Source organism: Siphateles boraxobius, unplaced genomic scaffold, assembly GCF_051911475.1.
Source record: "Siphateles boraxobius isolate OS27281-9 unplaced genomic scaffold, OSU_SipBor_1 66, whole genome shotgun sequence".
Lineage (NCBI taxonomy): Eukaryota > Metazoa > Chordata > Actinopteri > Cypriniformes > Leuciscidae > Siphateles > Siphateles boraxobius.
In genome coordinates this window covers 10,982,249-10,997,141 of record NW_027509193.1, presented here as the reverse complement: position 1 = coordinate 10,997,141, position 14,893 = coordinate 10,982,249, and the positions used below count along the sequence as shown (strand labels likewise).

General features: G+C 39.7%; 1 protein-coding gene across 2 annotated transcripts in view; it reads left to right on the top strand.

Moving 5' to 3' along the window:
- Positions 1–5,176: 5,176 nt before the first annotated feature.
- Positions 5,177–14,893, top strand: part of crhr1 (corticotropin releasing hormone receptor 1) — a 297,757-nt gene continuing 288,040 nt past the window's right edge. The window contains exon 1 of one of the 2 annotated variants that reach the window (XM_077212216.1): positions 5,177–6,034. Coding sequence is in view for 1 of the 2 variants with exons in the window: in XM_077212215.1 (XP_077068330.1) it covers positions 6,011–6,034 (24 nt within the window). In the remaining variant the exon portion in view is untranslated. The remainder of the gene's footprint in view (positions 6,035–14,893) is intronic. The other variant, XM_077212215.1, reaches the window with a different exon arrangement.

Sequence of the window (14,893 nt, the reverse complement as noted above, 5' to 3'; positions counted from 1 at the left end):
ATGAGGCATGGAAGTTCGATAAATGGACAACAATATAAATAAAAACAACAATTAAATTCTTACAATTGAATTAGCAGACTGTGATTTGAATCAGATAGACAGAAGATAAAAAAAATTTCTTTGTCTGTCCCAAGTAGCCTAGCACTAAAATGTATTGGAATATTTTTTCCACAATTTGCAGCTCTGAATTTTTAAATCTTTACTCTAAATGACTCAGAGAAACTTCACTATATGCTCGGAAAGAATGAGCTGCAAAATACCTTAAACACCATAGGAGGTGGTCAATCCATTGTATTTGTTTTTTTATATTATTTTATATTGTATGATTTATATTTTATATACATTCTATTTTAAAATTAATATGAGGATAGACTAGATATATAATCTTCGGTTATAATTATTATTATTGCTATGATTATTACCTATTATCCATGCAAAAGTCCATTTGCTCGTCAAATAATGTCAAACATTTTGTTAAAGATTATGACATCTTTGGCAAAAAACAAAACAAAACACAAGTTTGTGAGTGTGAGAGTTTGTGAGTGTGTATGAGTGTAGTGTAGAGAACAAGCTCTGATGTTCAAACAAATCCTGTTAAGTTTTCTGATTTGTATTTTTCTTTCTTTTTTTTAATAAATTATTTATTGTTCTGACAGCTCAGGTCCCTTTAAACAAAAATATACATCTTTTTGTGCACTTTATTTTTAAAAAGCCTATATTTGGCAGATGTAAAGCATACATGTGTATGTTTTTTGTGGTTTTTAAATAGAGATTTAATAAAAAAAAATTATTATTACTTTAACAGCTCAGCGATGTTCAAGGAGCAACCTGTTTGTGCACTTTCTGAAGATTTTTTGCACTGTGAATTTGCACGGTCAGTTCTGTTTTTGAATAAAGGGTTGGAAATTAATGTTTTTTTTAATCCGATTCATTGATTAATCGAAAAAATAATCGACAGATTGATCGATTACTAAAATAATCATTAGTTACAGTCCTAATATTATATCCAATTAATAATTTAAATAATTTTGCTGTTCATTTCTTTGGAATGTATGTAGGCCTATAGTCTGCATCTTTTAATGCCTTTTATTTTTATATTTAAGCTGGTTTTAAATTCTGTTGAAGCTATAGGTTAAATAGATAGTTCTCCCAAAAACTCATTCAAAAATGTATTTACTCACCCTTATGTTGTTGGGTAAGCAGTGACGTAACTTTGTTTTAAAAAGTGGGTGGGACAAGAGTGTCGGGGGTGGTGGTCTGGGGGTTTGGTGGTTGGTGCTGGTTATGTCAGAATCTACAAAAATAAAAACACAATTTTCTACAATTCAATAAATATATTGTTAGTCCTGAGAGTATTTACATTACTAAATAAATAGATCCACATCAAACATTTGTTTGGCCTAATGGACTGGTGGTATATCATCTTTTTTAAGTTCTGAGTTCTAAGCCACCCTTGATTATTTTAGGGTTTTTTTCTCTCTCTCATTAAAACTAAAGTTGTTCACCAGTGATTGCATATAAAGAGCAGTGACTTGTTTGTGAGCATTTTGTTTTGCGATTTCAACTAGTGGCCGACCGGCCAATGCCGTTATCTTAGAGAGCAGATATATACTTTATATTTATTTTAATCAATATGTAATAAATTAGAAATACTTTTTAATTATAATAAAATATCATTAAAGTCCCTAAAGTCAAAATTAAGTACATGTTCTGAGTTTGTCACACCACAGAAAAATTTGTTATTAGCCACCCAGCCAAATTTGAATGATAACAAAAACCGGCAAGTATATAAAACAAGCTATCAAAATGTTGAAAAAATGTGCAGTAGTCTATGCTGTTAAACGCTGGGGGCGTGTCCGCTGGCTGCGCTGAAACCACGCCCACTAACACTCACCAGTTGTCTGCGCAAGTGTTATCAGTGACAGTTTATAAAACTATCCCGTGTAAAAAGATCACTAGGCAGGTGTTTGCGGTGGTCCTCAGCTCTCCATCAAGTTGTCTCTTCACAAAATGAATCCACCTCTTCTTGATGTGATCGTTTTTCGGAAATGTAAATAAGGACACCGATCTGTTTTGTATGTGACCGCATCCAGGTAGTTTGCGTTTCTGTGACGATTGCATAGCTAGCTAGCAAACTGTAGGCTGTAGTAACTAATAATACTGACAGTAACTCGCGATTGAGCGGCAAACTGATGTTATTAATGTGTTCTATTTATATTGTTAGGGGAGCGGCCAACCTCAGTGGCTCCAGTGCGACATCAAGTAGGGGCGTTTCCAGTACTTCAAGGGACTCCAGTGCGTCATCTAGACCCCGTTTTAGCCCCGCCCATTACAGTATTTTTCACAAATAAAATAATTGTTGAAAAATATATGAATAAAAAGGAAGTAAACACTGAAACATGGCACTCAGTAATCTGGTATTTCATGCGCACTGCATGGTAATCATATTTTTTTTCAAATATTTACCTTTTGACAAGGTAATGCTAATTTTATATACAGCACACAGTGAAAACTATATGAATATGATACAGTGTGCAACTAGATATAGCACAGCATAATTTAAAAAGGATTTCAAGTTTTTGATCGCGTCTCGTGTGAAGTTGATCTTCTGTTCGCATTCACTCACCTCGACCGTCACTCGTTTATGCAGGCTACAAATGCACACTTCACAAGATATCACAGCTGGATTCGATTAAATCTACAAGGTTTGTGAAATTAAATGTTTATTAGATATTCAGAGATTTGTTTAAATGATGTAGATGAGCATTTGCTGAATGTTGACGGTAAATGATACAGTATTTTAGCCTGATTGTTTGCCTTTTCTGTTACAAATAATATAAATGCAAACGCTTTACTTTTTCGCAAACCATTTACTTTCTTTGTTTACCAGTTCTGTCTAACAAAGTGTTAGATATGACTGACAGAGATCGAAAACTAATGAAGACGAAGAATGAAAGTGAGCGCTGTCGTTGCCCTCGCTGCCTTTCTCAGCCGTCAAAATAAAAGTCCTAAGCGCCGTCAAAATAAAAGTCCTGCTTCCAACACTTTGGCCAATCAGAAAAACGTATTGGCCGATGCCGACATTTTAAAAATGCCAAATCGGTTGGCCACTAATTTCAACAGAACGAATGTCTCCGCAACAGCCTTAAGCGATAGATTGAAGCGCTCCTTTGTGTGAAGCCTGTGCAAGAGCACCAAAAAAACACTGTTGCTAATCAAATGGAGATGTTTCTTTTGTATAAGGTACATCCGTGCTGCGAGATGATTCATAAAGTGGTGGGGACAATATCAACACTGCCAAAAAGTGGTAGGAACATGTCCCACCCGCAAATTATGCGGGTAAGACATGCATTTTTTTCAAAACAAGATATTTTGACAAATATACAGTGAAAATCAGTGGGGTCCAATGTTGGGCCTCATTGACTTTCATTGTATGGACAAAAGCACTTAAAAACATTCTTCAAAATATCTTCTTTCATGTTCCACTAAGGAAAGAAAGTCATAAGCTTGTAAACAACACGATGATGACATTTATTTTTATTTTTTTGGGTGAACTCTCGATTTAAGTTTTAAAAAGTCAACTTGTAATACAGCTTTTTATATGAACAACAGTAAACATTCCTGTCAACACTATCATAACAATTTTAATAATGCAAAACGAGTTGAATCACCAGGTAAATATTTGTCCTACTCCTTAGATAAGCTTGTGGAGGGTCAAGCCTAGTCAGACTTTTTTCGTTCATTCAGTAATTTCTCGTTAGAAATAACATCAAACGTGGAAAAAGTTGGTCAAAAAAGTACATTTACACACAACTTTGAGATGCCATATTTTTAGCTCTGCACTGTTGTGTAAAATCAATAGGCTATCATGTTTGCAATAGTCCTGATTTTCGGGAAAACAGCACTTTATATCCTGAGTTATAGGAAATAGGCTATTTTAAATATTAAAAACAAGAACTCATACAGGGATTTTTTTTTTTGGGTATAGCAGGACTCTTTTTCGAGCGCAAGCAGAGGCCCCTTCTGTTGCGAGGCCCGTTTCAAGTGAGTTGACCCTGAGAACACATTTACATCTAGAAAGAGGACAGCGTGTGGAAATACATGTGAAGGATTTGCTGTGCGCCTTTAAGCAAGAATGGACAGTACCACAAACAACACTGAACTCAAAAGCTGAAAAATGACAGGTAGCCTATTACTGGTGTTCATTTGCTGAAGTAGGCTAGCCTACAAGTTATTAGATGTCTAATAACAAGTTAGTGCAAGTTATAGATGTCAGTGTGCAAGAACTTTGATAACTGAGGTATTAGAAGAGTTTGAGAAATTAAAATAAATTGAATGCTGAACTGATCATTAAATAGATATTTAAATGGTAGCCTACCTGTAAATAGTTATGGAAAACATATATTTTATGTATTATGTTTTTTTTTAATGAATTGTTTAATAAATTGTTTAAGATTATAAATGCATGGATTGTCATTAATTCACTGTTTTGCTTATTCAAGACATGAGTAAGGCTGAATATCAACTAACAGCATGCAGGGCATTCCTGTAGATAACTTCATTCCAATTTAGTTGCAAAAACACTAAAACAAAAAAGGTCGTAATCTGCGTCTCACACAGCCCAAATTGTTATTTGGCCTCATCAGCACAATACGACAAACTCAAAATATAATACAAAACACTAAATCTAATTAATTGCAATATTGCAAAGACTTCTATCGCAATAGGTGACCGCGACAATATAACACGTGGAAAATAGGGGTTCTGATTCAAATTTGTAGTCTAGATTTTGTGTTTAGGCCTATGTAAACACGTTCTTATGTAGGCATGGCTATTTTTGCAGTTTCGTATGATCGTTAAATTATTAAAAATTGAAGGTAGCATTGCGATTATCGGGGGAACCAAATATCGCTTATGCCTACATGATTCTTTGTTTTTTTTAAGGACGATTTGAAATAGGCTATATTTGAATGAAGGATCTGTTATCGACGCAAAACTTTTTATATATATTTTTTTTTTTATTATACTTTCTATAATAAAGGGTAGCCTACTCACGAATGCGTATTCGTGTTCCAAATAGGACAGAAATGCGCCCTCGTTGTTCCCTTCAGAGTTCAAATGCTCTCCCCCTTCGGAGTGAGTAGGGTATAGTGATGCTCACGTCCGAAAGGAATTCACTCATTATGAAGCCTGTTCAGCGCTGAGTCTGCTGCTGAGCGCACTCGAGAGAGTGGACCAGTTTAGGATGAAGACGCATACGCGTGGGAACTGCATGGATTAGTTTGCACCGGCGAACTCTGCTCGCGCTAAGCAACACTTCTTAAAATATTGTCGTCACATTGCTCGCTGGACAAAATTTAGCCGCACGCGCGCAAAATCTAAAACGTCTATTCCTTATCCGCGCGCAGTGACGCCTCCTTGCTGTCATGTAGGGCTTCATGCGAACGCATTATTGTTGACCGATGGGACACAAACAGAGGGGCACTCAGTGTGAGGAGGCAACGTGAAGAGGGTCCGCCGTGTTTACAAGGATCGAATAATTTTGGAAAAGAGAGCAAATTGTGGCAGTACTCTTGGGAAAGTTCAGTTCCAGCCGCAGGGGAGCAGGTCGAAACGCGTATCATATCTAACAGGGAACACTGGCTGAGTGTTACGCGTGACTGGTATCGCGTCTGAACATATCATTTACACCTGCCTCCGAGGACCTTAAACACTCGAACTCGACATCAGATTATTTACCGAGGATTAAGTGTCAATCGGAACCCTTTAAAATAAGGATATACCGACTTTAATTATAATAACTAATCTGCTAAAAATGAAGCAGCGATTCAAATACGCGCAGAATTCACCAGTTTATTTCCATTTGTAAGTGCTACACTTAACATCCTTGGGGTGCATATTGTCTTTGAAACAGAGGTCTGTCACCCCGGAGCAGAGCATCCGGACAGCTGCATCTGTAGCAAAGGAGCGCTGTGCTGTTTGAAGGTTTCTGCAGACAAACAGCGGAGCAATGAGTCGCATCCTCCACACACAGGTAAGACTATTACCCCATGAAAGCGTATATTAGATTAACTTAAATTGTTAGACATTTTGAAAGAGAAAAGAATGTAAAAAGGCTTAACTCTAAAAATGCTGGGTTGTTTCAAACCATGTCAGATATGGACAAACCCAACCGTTGGTTTAAATTCTTAAAATAAATGTTAAACTCAACGGTTGGGTTTGTCCAAATGCTAAACAACCTAGCATTTTTTAAAATGTAAAACATTTTAATTGGTTAAATGTAAGTTCATATAGCCTACGCTGAAAAAAAGTAGAATAAAATAGCCGACATCAAATTGTAAGGACAACGTAGGCTATAGGCTATATTACCTTATAATTTGCTACAAATGGTAATACGTAGGCCTATATGGTAAAATATTGTTATTGGAAAAGAGGGATTCCCAGAACCCCCTACACAAACAATCACGTTTGTTTAGGTGTCATTCGGAAAGTTAGATGCTTCTTATTAGTGTTGATATGTGCATTAGATTAGATTGTTTCATTTAGCATTTTATGTTGCTTTGTTCATATTAGGGGCATTGTGTGTATTAACCTGATGGTGTCAATTTGGTAATTTTTTATGCATTGTGTTGCTTTCCATTGTGTTGGCGTCAGTAACTGTATATATATATATATATATATATATATATATATATATATATATATCAATTTACAGTGCACATTTTAACCATTTAAACTTTTCAAAACTAGTTGCATTGGTTTTTCTCACCAGAAGCTTATTTAGTTCAGCAAATTCTAATTGCTTTCTTAAAATGATGTTGCTTGTTACAGGATTTATTTGTTCTAATTTTTGTTCTATTTTGTTTAAATGTCTAAGTTGAATAGCACTTAAAGTGTGTCATTAAGCTATCATTTGACACTGAGATTTTAAGGGAAACTATGGAGGTAATAAATGACTCCTTCGACGAGGGAGATCATTGCCAATGTGACTCAGCAGTGTGTGGGTGCTATTGAATTCTGTAGACAGTAAATACAAGCAGGGACGGGACACAATCCCCTGCCAGTCCTCAGCTGAGCCGCAAGACATTTGAAAAGAATGTCAATTCTAGCTTATAATAGAAGCTTGGCACTGCATCACAAGCATATCATGGATTTTAAATGATGTAAAATTACATCACTGAAAGGTAAAGAAAAAAGAAGCTCTATTTTTAGCCCTAAAAAAGATGCAGCAAGTTTATCAGTTTCCGCTCTGGACCGTGGCCCAGTTTGGCACCATTACGAAGTAATTTGCTGAAACTCTGACAGTCAAAACATACAAGCTTTCAGCTACCATTAATGTGTTTTATCACTTTCAGCGCTTTGGACAGCTTGAGCTGCGGAGAGTATTTTGCTCTGAAAATGATTTGAGTGACGATTGATCGAATGTGTGTTGTGAAATACTTACTGAGTGAAGACATTGCCCTGTGATTTTCACTGTGCAGCTTTTGCCAATGTTATGAAATGTCCCAAGTGGCTAGCAGGGGTGCGAAAAAGCAATTAGGATTCGATACAACTGCTAATCGACTTTCAGAAATCAGAATCAGAATCAGAAAGAGCTTTATTGACAAGTTTGCTTGCACACACAAGGAATTTCGAGATTTAACTCTTTTTCTTTGCCTCAGCACATCATTGTGGTGTGATCATTCAAATAAAGCAATACCCATGAACGTTTCATTGCATTTAAAGACTGAATAACTTTTTTTGCAGCTAGAGAGGTTGGAAAGTCAGATCTGAGGCGACTGACTTGTTGTGCTGATGATTATAATAACCAGAGACGGACAGAGTACACAGCTTCATTACTTGAGTAAAAGTACAGATACCCCTTGCTAAATTTTACTCAAGTAAAAGTACTACAGTCAGATGTCTACTGAGGATCAAGAGTACAAGAGTACATTATCTAAATATTGCATTACTACTGCCACAGTGCTTACATTTATATACAGAAACATCCTACAAGGAGTTATGAAAAATGTGAATGTTAATACCTTGGAGAATGTAAAAGGAATTGAAAGTAAAATCAAGTCATTTTCATCTTTTTACCATGTTGCTTTATTTAACAATTAAGAAAATTTCAGAACATTCAGAAAATTGAAATAGTCTGGCGAGGTGGGGCCACCACGGGTTGGCACATTTTCGGGATGGACCTGCTGCGTCTTCATCCATTGTTTCGTCCATGGTTTCGTGTCTTATCTAAATCTGACCCTGGAGTTGACTTGGAAAGCTGAAGGTGATTGCTGATAGACTGTCCTAATCAGTGGCCCCTGCACAATCCAATCACGTTTGAGAAGGAAACAACAAATTGAGAGAGATTTTTCTTTTTTCCTTTTTTTTTTTAGAAGTAGTAACGGGTACTCATGGTTATGGATTGAAATGTAGCGGAGTAAAGAGTACAATATTTGCCTCTCAAATGTACTTGAGTAAAGTCATGAGTACTCCCCAAAAATGATACTCGAATAAAGTACAGATCCCTCAAAATTGTACTTAAGTACTGTACTCAAGTAAATGTACTCCGCTACTGTCCGGCTCTGATAATAACATTGAGACCAGAAGAAAACTGGGCCATCTGTTAGAAAGAAAAGCTTATGAATGTGTAATCTTGCCCTCTTCAGATACCAATGATATTGTTATCATTTTGTTGGCCTCCCTCGATAGATCTCTTTTGATAGCATATTTCCATCACAATGCTGCTGGCATTTTTTATACCTTGTTACACCTGATAGGAGCTCAGAACGCACCCTTTTCTACTCATCTGTGAGTTTAGATCAGACTTCCAGCAGGAAACAAGAGCATTTGAGGTCATTTGCCCTGGAAGATGTGTTTGTGTGTTTTTATCGCTCCACAGGGAGAATAATTTCACCTACACACAACTCCTTCAGCCAGGTTATGCACAGGGAGCTTTTGTTAAATTACAGTCAACCCAGTGCAGTTCAATAAGCACAGGTCTAATTAACTCATCACAGAAATGTAAGGAGCGGAAAAGCTTCTCGCTCTCCACAGACCCAACTGCTTCAAGCTAAAGGTTTTAGCATGCAGGGGACTTATCAGTTTCTCCTCAAGATGTCAGAATTTAAATGTCAGAAGCAGAGGATCCACAATCGTTTTTGAGCTTGTTGTGGTCTGGCTTGCTTATTTCCTGTCTTGATCTGTTGTAGCTGTGGTGGCTTCTCTACATAATGTATCTGAATAGTGTCTGTTTTAAAAAAGAGTCTTTCTTATTTAAAACACACTATTCAGATCCATTGTGTAGAGTAGCTACCAATTCACAAGCTTTATCATACGTGATTGCTGTCTTTTGAGAAAGATTAAGTCTGCACTGATGGAACAGCCTTTATGAGGGTAGAGTTGAGGTTTAGGGGCTTTGAGTTTCAAGCACTTCCAAAGGCATTCAGCAGTCACTGTGTCTTAGCAGCGACAGGTACTGCCCATTCTTTTTTTGTTTTAATATCCCAGAGGTCAATATCGTGTCTATGATTTGCATGGCTCATGCACCGCAGCGTATTTGCGTGACTAATCTGACATGCAGTGAGTATAAAAAACAGATGATGATTCCCAGAGCTTATTTTCTTTTCTGTGAGACCTAGAATTGAAGTTCGCGTTGGGCCACATTGTTCTTTTTGACGACAGTCTTACTTTCTATTAACCAGTCCAGGCGATGTTTTTTTTTTAGTTGTTGATTTCTTTTTTTAGTACGGCAATGTAAATGCTGGTTTATTCAGTGCTGAAACCCTACTAGGTATTTTGTTGCAGTGCTGTATCTCTTTTGGGAGCTCTTTTAGTGATTGCTCCTCTGCTGCACCTCCTGAAAATGTTAAGCTGTTTGGGAGTTCCTTTTTTGAATGTATTCTTTCAAATCCCCTCTGCAATTCCCAGACTCTGAAAATTAGCTTGCTGCCGAGAATTGCGGGATCTCAAGCCTTCAAGATCGTTGCCATTATTAAGGGACAGTTTTGACCTTATGCTCTTCTGTCATTCAGAATTGAAAAGGTTCCTATCATATTGGTCTTGAATTGGTTGTTTAAATATTTCTTGGTTCTCCGCTCTGGGTGTCTTGGGTGAGATTTGGAGCAAGTATGAAATGATTGTTTTGAAAACAGAGATTAGAAGTTCACATAGCTTGCACCAGTGCAAACTGTATTAATGGTATTTTGCTCATTACCAGAACAGGCCACAGTTTAAATCAGTAATTCCCAACCAAATCATACTGTGTATTTAAACAGTTTACATGGGGTAATTGTAAAGATTTTGATTCTGCTGCTTTTAAATCTATATTAAACAGAAGAAAAAAATGTATACATGCATACATACACACAATGCTGTTCATGAGATAAGTAAGTTTAATGGTTTTTGAAATGTCTCTTGTGCTTAAGTGCAGTATTTCCATATAAAATACACAAATCAGTTGGTTAAAAACAATTCTTATATTGTAAGAAAAATATTATAGAATGCATTATGTTTTATAGAAGCTTTGTGTTTAATTGTTTAAATAGTTTAACGTTGGGAGAGCAATGACTTCATTTTAGCTCCTCTTTTCCCACCAAAAAAAGACGTAACAGATTTAAAGTTGAGCGCTAGCATATCAACATCACTTAAAGACCTGCTTTTATCACCTCCAGACTGTCGTAGTCAATTTTAAAAGCATATTGAGGGTTATCATAAATCACTTAAATTGATATTGTGCTTTAACTAATATGGTAATTTAGAAAGCTTTGGAAGCTTCTGGACATTTTAAAAGCTGGACGGCTTGCACAAAATGCAAATGTTCTTTAAACTCACTTAATTAGTCTAGGCATGGAGCATAGTCGGTCTGTCTGAAGTAGCGATAGCTGGCAAAGGAAAAATCGAGAATGTCCAAAGAGTTCCAAGGCTTGTGCAAATGCAGAAATATGTGATCGTGAACATACTCCGATGCTTATTGGCTTTTGATGAGGGAACAGGAAGCACACATTTGCTAAAGGCTGAATGGCAAAGGCTGACGGTGCAGTATAATTTTTTGGATATGTCACTTAAAATGTCTGTTTAACCAGATGTCATTTTAACCCTGTGATTAAAATCAAATTTTTTTCTTGTATACTTTTGAGTTCCATTTATTTGGTGCTTTGTTCAATCTCAAACCATTATTTAATTTTTATTATTAAGATGTCAAGATGTACAAGAGTTAACTGTAATCTGGGCAAACATTAAACTTTGCTGAAATTAAGCGTCTAAACTAAATAGAAATGTGTTTGCAAACTAAAACTAACAAAACCATTAATGAAACTAAGTAAAACTAAACTGAAATTTAAAGCAAAATTGAAAACGATATTAAAATAAAAACTAATTTAAAAAAGCAAAACTATAATAACCTTGGTGTGACGGCGATCGGCAGCGAGCTCACAGTGCCTGCTGATCTGTGCAGTGATCAGCCAGTGTGTGTGTGTCTCCCTGTACGCTTCAACATCGCAGAGTTTTTTTCTCCTCTCATAAAAGAGCTTGCACGCGGCACGTCTTTTTAAAGACGGCTCGCCCGTGCATTTCTGGTTGCAGCGGACTGGTATCGGACTCTGATGGGCACGAGCGCTGTCTAGTATGTTTGGGCTTTGATCATGCTTGAACAGCGCTCGTGGATGACTAATGTTCTCTCTGGGAACGTGATCATCGTGTCATATATAGGTCGAGACTCTGTGAACTCGCAAGAGTGAGAGTCCCCTCATCCCCACCACCCGATCTTCGGCTGGTGGCCAGGGTGACCTGAGGGTGTTGGTCTGGAACAAGGTGCCGACTCTGTGTCCACGCCCCAGCCCCCCCTCTTTAATGACGGTGCCCCTCGGGTGGCCGTGTGTTTTCATTTGAAGCTACAGAGGATGATGTTGTTTCTGTAGCAGCATCACTAGGTGGGCTTGATTCTTTTGGAAATGATGACTCGTCACAGCTGCCACCTTCTGGTGTGCATACGGCTGTGCCTGAGTCTGATCCGGAGATGACGGCCATGCTTTCCCGGGACGATTGGTTTTGTGGGTGAGGCCGCCGACCCGTGTCCACCGCAAACCCCAATATCTGTCCTCCCGGACTTGCATGATGAGATCACGGGTCCTCTCGTTGGTCTCATCCGCCTTTCTTTTTCCAGGTTTGAGTACCCTACCACCTGCGGTGGTGGCTTCCATCACTTCCGCTAGAGCATCGTCCTCGAGACACGTCTACTCGTTGAGGTGGAACCTCTTCGTCAGCTGGTGCTCTTCTCGCCGAGAAGGCCCCCGGAGATGCTCGGTTGGTGTCGTGCTTTCCTTCCTTCAAGAAAGGTTGGAGCGAAGGCTGTCTCCCTCCACCCTCAAAGTCTATTTTGCCGCTATTGCCGCACTCCATGACTTGGTAGAAGGTAAGTCCTTGGGGAAGCACGACCTGATCATCAGTTCCTGAGAGGAGCGAGGAGACTGAATCCTCCTCGCCCTCCTCTCGTTCCCTCTTGGGACCTCGCGGTGGTTCTAACTGCCCTGCAGAGTGCTCCCTATGAGCCTTTGCAATCATTGGAGCTTAAGCTCCTGTCGATGAAGACAGCGCTCCTGGTTGCACTGGCCTCTATCAAGAGGGTAGGGGACCTGCACACATTCTCCGTTGACGAAGCGTTCCTGGAGTTCGGGCCGGCTTACTCTCACGTGATCCTGAGACCCCGGCCTGGATATGTGCCAATGGTTCCTACCACTCCCTTCCGGGACCAGGTGGTGAACCTGCAAGTGCTGCCCTCGGAGGAGGCAGACCCAGCCTTGGCACTGCTCTGTCCAGTATGTGCTCTCCGCACCTATGTAGACAGAACGCAGTGTTTTAGGACCTCAGACCAGCTCTTGTCTGTTATGGTGGGAAGCTGAGGGGAAAGGCTCTCTCCAAGCAGAGGTTGTCTCACTGGATAGTGGACACCATTGCTTTGGCATACCAGCAGCAAGGTCAAACGTGCCCCTTTGGTGTGACTGCCCACTCCACCCGGATCGTGGCGTCCTCTTGGGCTCTAGCGCATGGCGCCTCGCTAACAGACATCTGCCGAGCTGCAGGCTGGGCGACACCTAGCACATTCGCCAGATTCTACAATCTCCGATTGGAGCCAGTGTCCTCTCATAGACTCGCTTCAACCAGCTAGTACTGGACCCGCTCAGGTGTCTTCGCTTCCTCGCCATTCCATTCCACTCCACGGACTGGATACGTGCGATATTCTCCTCAGGTGAGCTTCTCCGAAAGCCCTGAGTTCCTCCAGCACTCCTGACGTCGGCGCCAGTGTCTATTGCCTGCACGTCGGCTAGGTGCCTCCCGTGTGCATGGTCCCTCCTCTGAGCGACCCCCACATGTGTATTTCCACTGTAAGCCTCTCTGAGCATGTGTCTTTTCCTTGGCAAGCCACCTTGCCACCCCTGGGGTTGAAATATTCCACCTGCGGCTGGACACCCCAGTGTTCTCTATATGCATCCTTCGGGTCATATGTGTATTCTCTAAGTCCCCCCCCGTTTAGGCTGGCAATATTTGCATATTTCCTCTAAACTATGGGATATGCTCCCCAGTGTACCTTGGTATTCCTGTGTTAAATAGGGGTCCTTGCTAGTCTTATGACAGGGATCTCAGATTTACACAGGGCACTGGAAGACAGATGTGAAGGTGGCGTGATTAGACTGGTAACCCCATTCGTCGTCATCCGACGTAACTCGGAGTGACAACGAAAGGGAACGTCTCGGTTACTTGTATGTAACCCTCGTTCCCTGAGTAGGGAACGGAGACGTTACGTCTTCCTGCCACTTTCCGCTGTGCCGCGGGGATCGCCTGAGCTCAGTCTCGGCTCCTCAGCGCAGAAACATATCTGCATGTTGCCTGCGTCTTCCTTTTATACTCACGAGGTAAGGCGGAGATACGCTATGCAAATTCCGCAGAGCCATGGCATTTCTTTGCCATTGGCTCGTTTTGTAATACTCGAAGACGATAGGTGTTCTAAGCGAAACCCCATTCGTCGTCATCCGACGTAACGTCTCCGTTCCCTACACAGGGAACGAGGGTTACATACGTAACCGAGACGTTTCTGATGTCACAAACTACCTTGTAACCAATTAGGTCATCATGTTATCGTCAACGAGTGGATCTCTGAGCTCGTGTGAGTGAGTGGAGGCGGGGCTAATTTGTATATTCATAGACCCGCGTATACTAAATGAGGCATTTTAAGGACTCAATACATTTTTTCAAGGAAAAAAAACGTTTAAATATATGTTTTTGGTGATCAAAGATAAGTGTTAAAGTCTAAATTTATTGACTACAGGGGGACTTTAACCCTTTCGCACGTACGATCACACCGGTGTGATCAGTCTTGGCTGGTCCCTGGAGTGTACGATCACACCGGTGTGATTAGAACGGTCAGTGCATCACGTGATCAACTGCTAAATTCAAACGTGCTTTGGCGCGTTGGCTGGCGCTGACCTAGAGATGCACGCATTCAGTGCTGTCATATATCACAACTATTGAGTGTTTTCAACCACATAATGTTTATTTTAGGTTTCAGACATTTAAATACACATAAGTACTAGCAAAACAATGATTTTGAGTTTGTAAAATACACACTGATGTCTATGGAAGCGGCAATAATAATCCTTTCCATTATAATAAGACGACACTTTTGTTCATATCAGATACACATTGTGTAAGTAAATTTACATTTTACCCTATTCATCTCCCAGTTCACCGGCCACTTACTTTCATGTATTTCGTGAGAAGTGGAGGAATTGACGTGTTGTAAATCCAACAGATCCGTTTCTCTGAACTGTGAAACAAACTAACATGGCGCCGCCCATCAGGCATACAGCTAAACTAACGCGATCGTTATAAAGGTGTTTAAACAACAAAACACATCCAC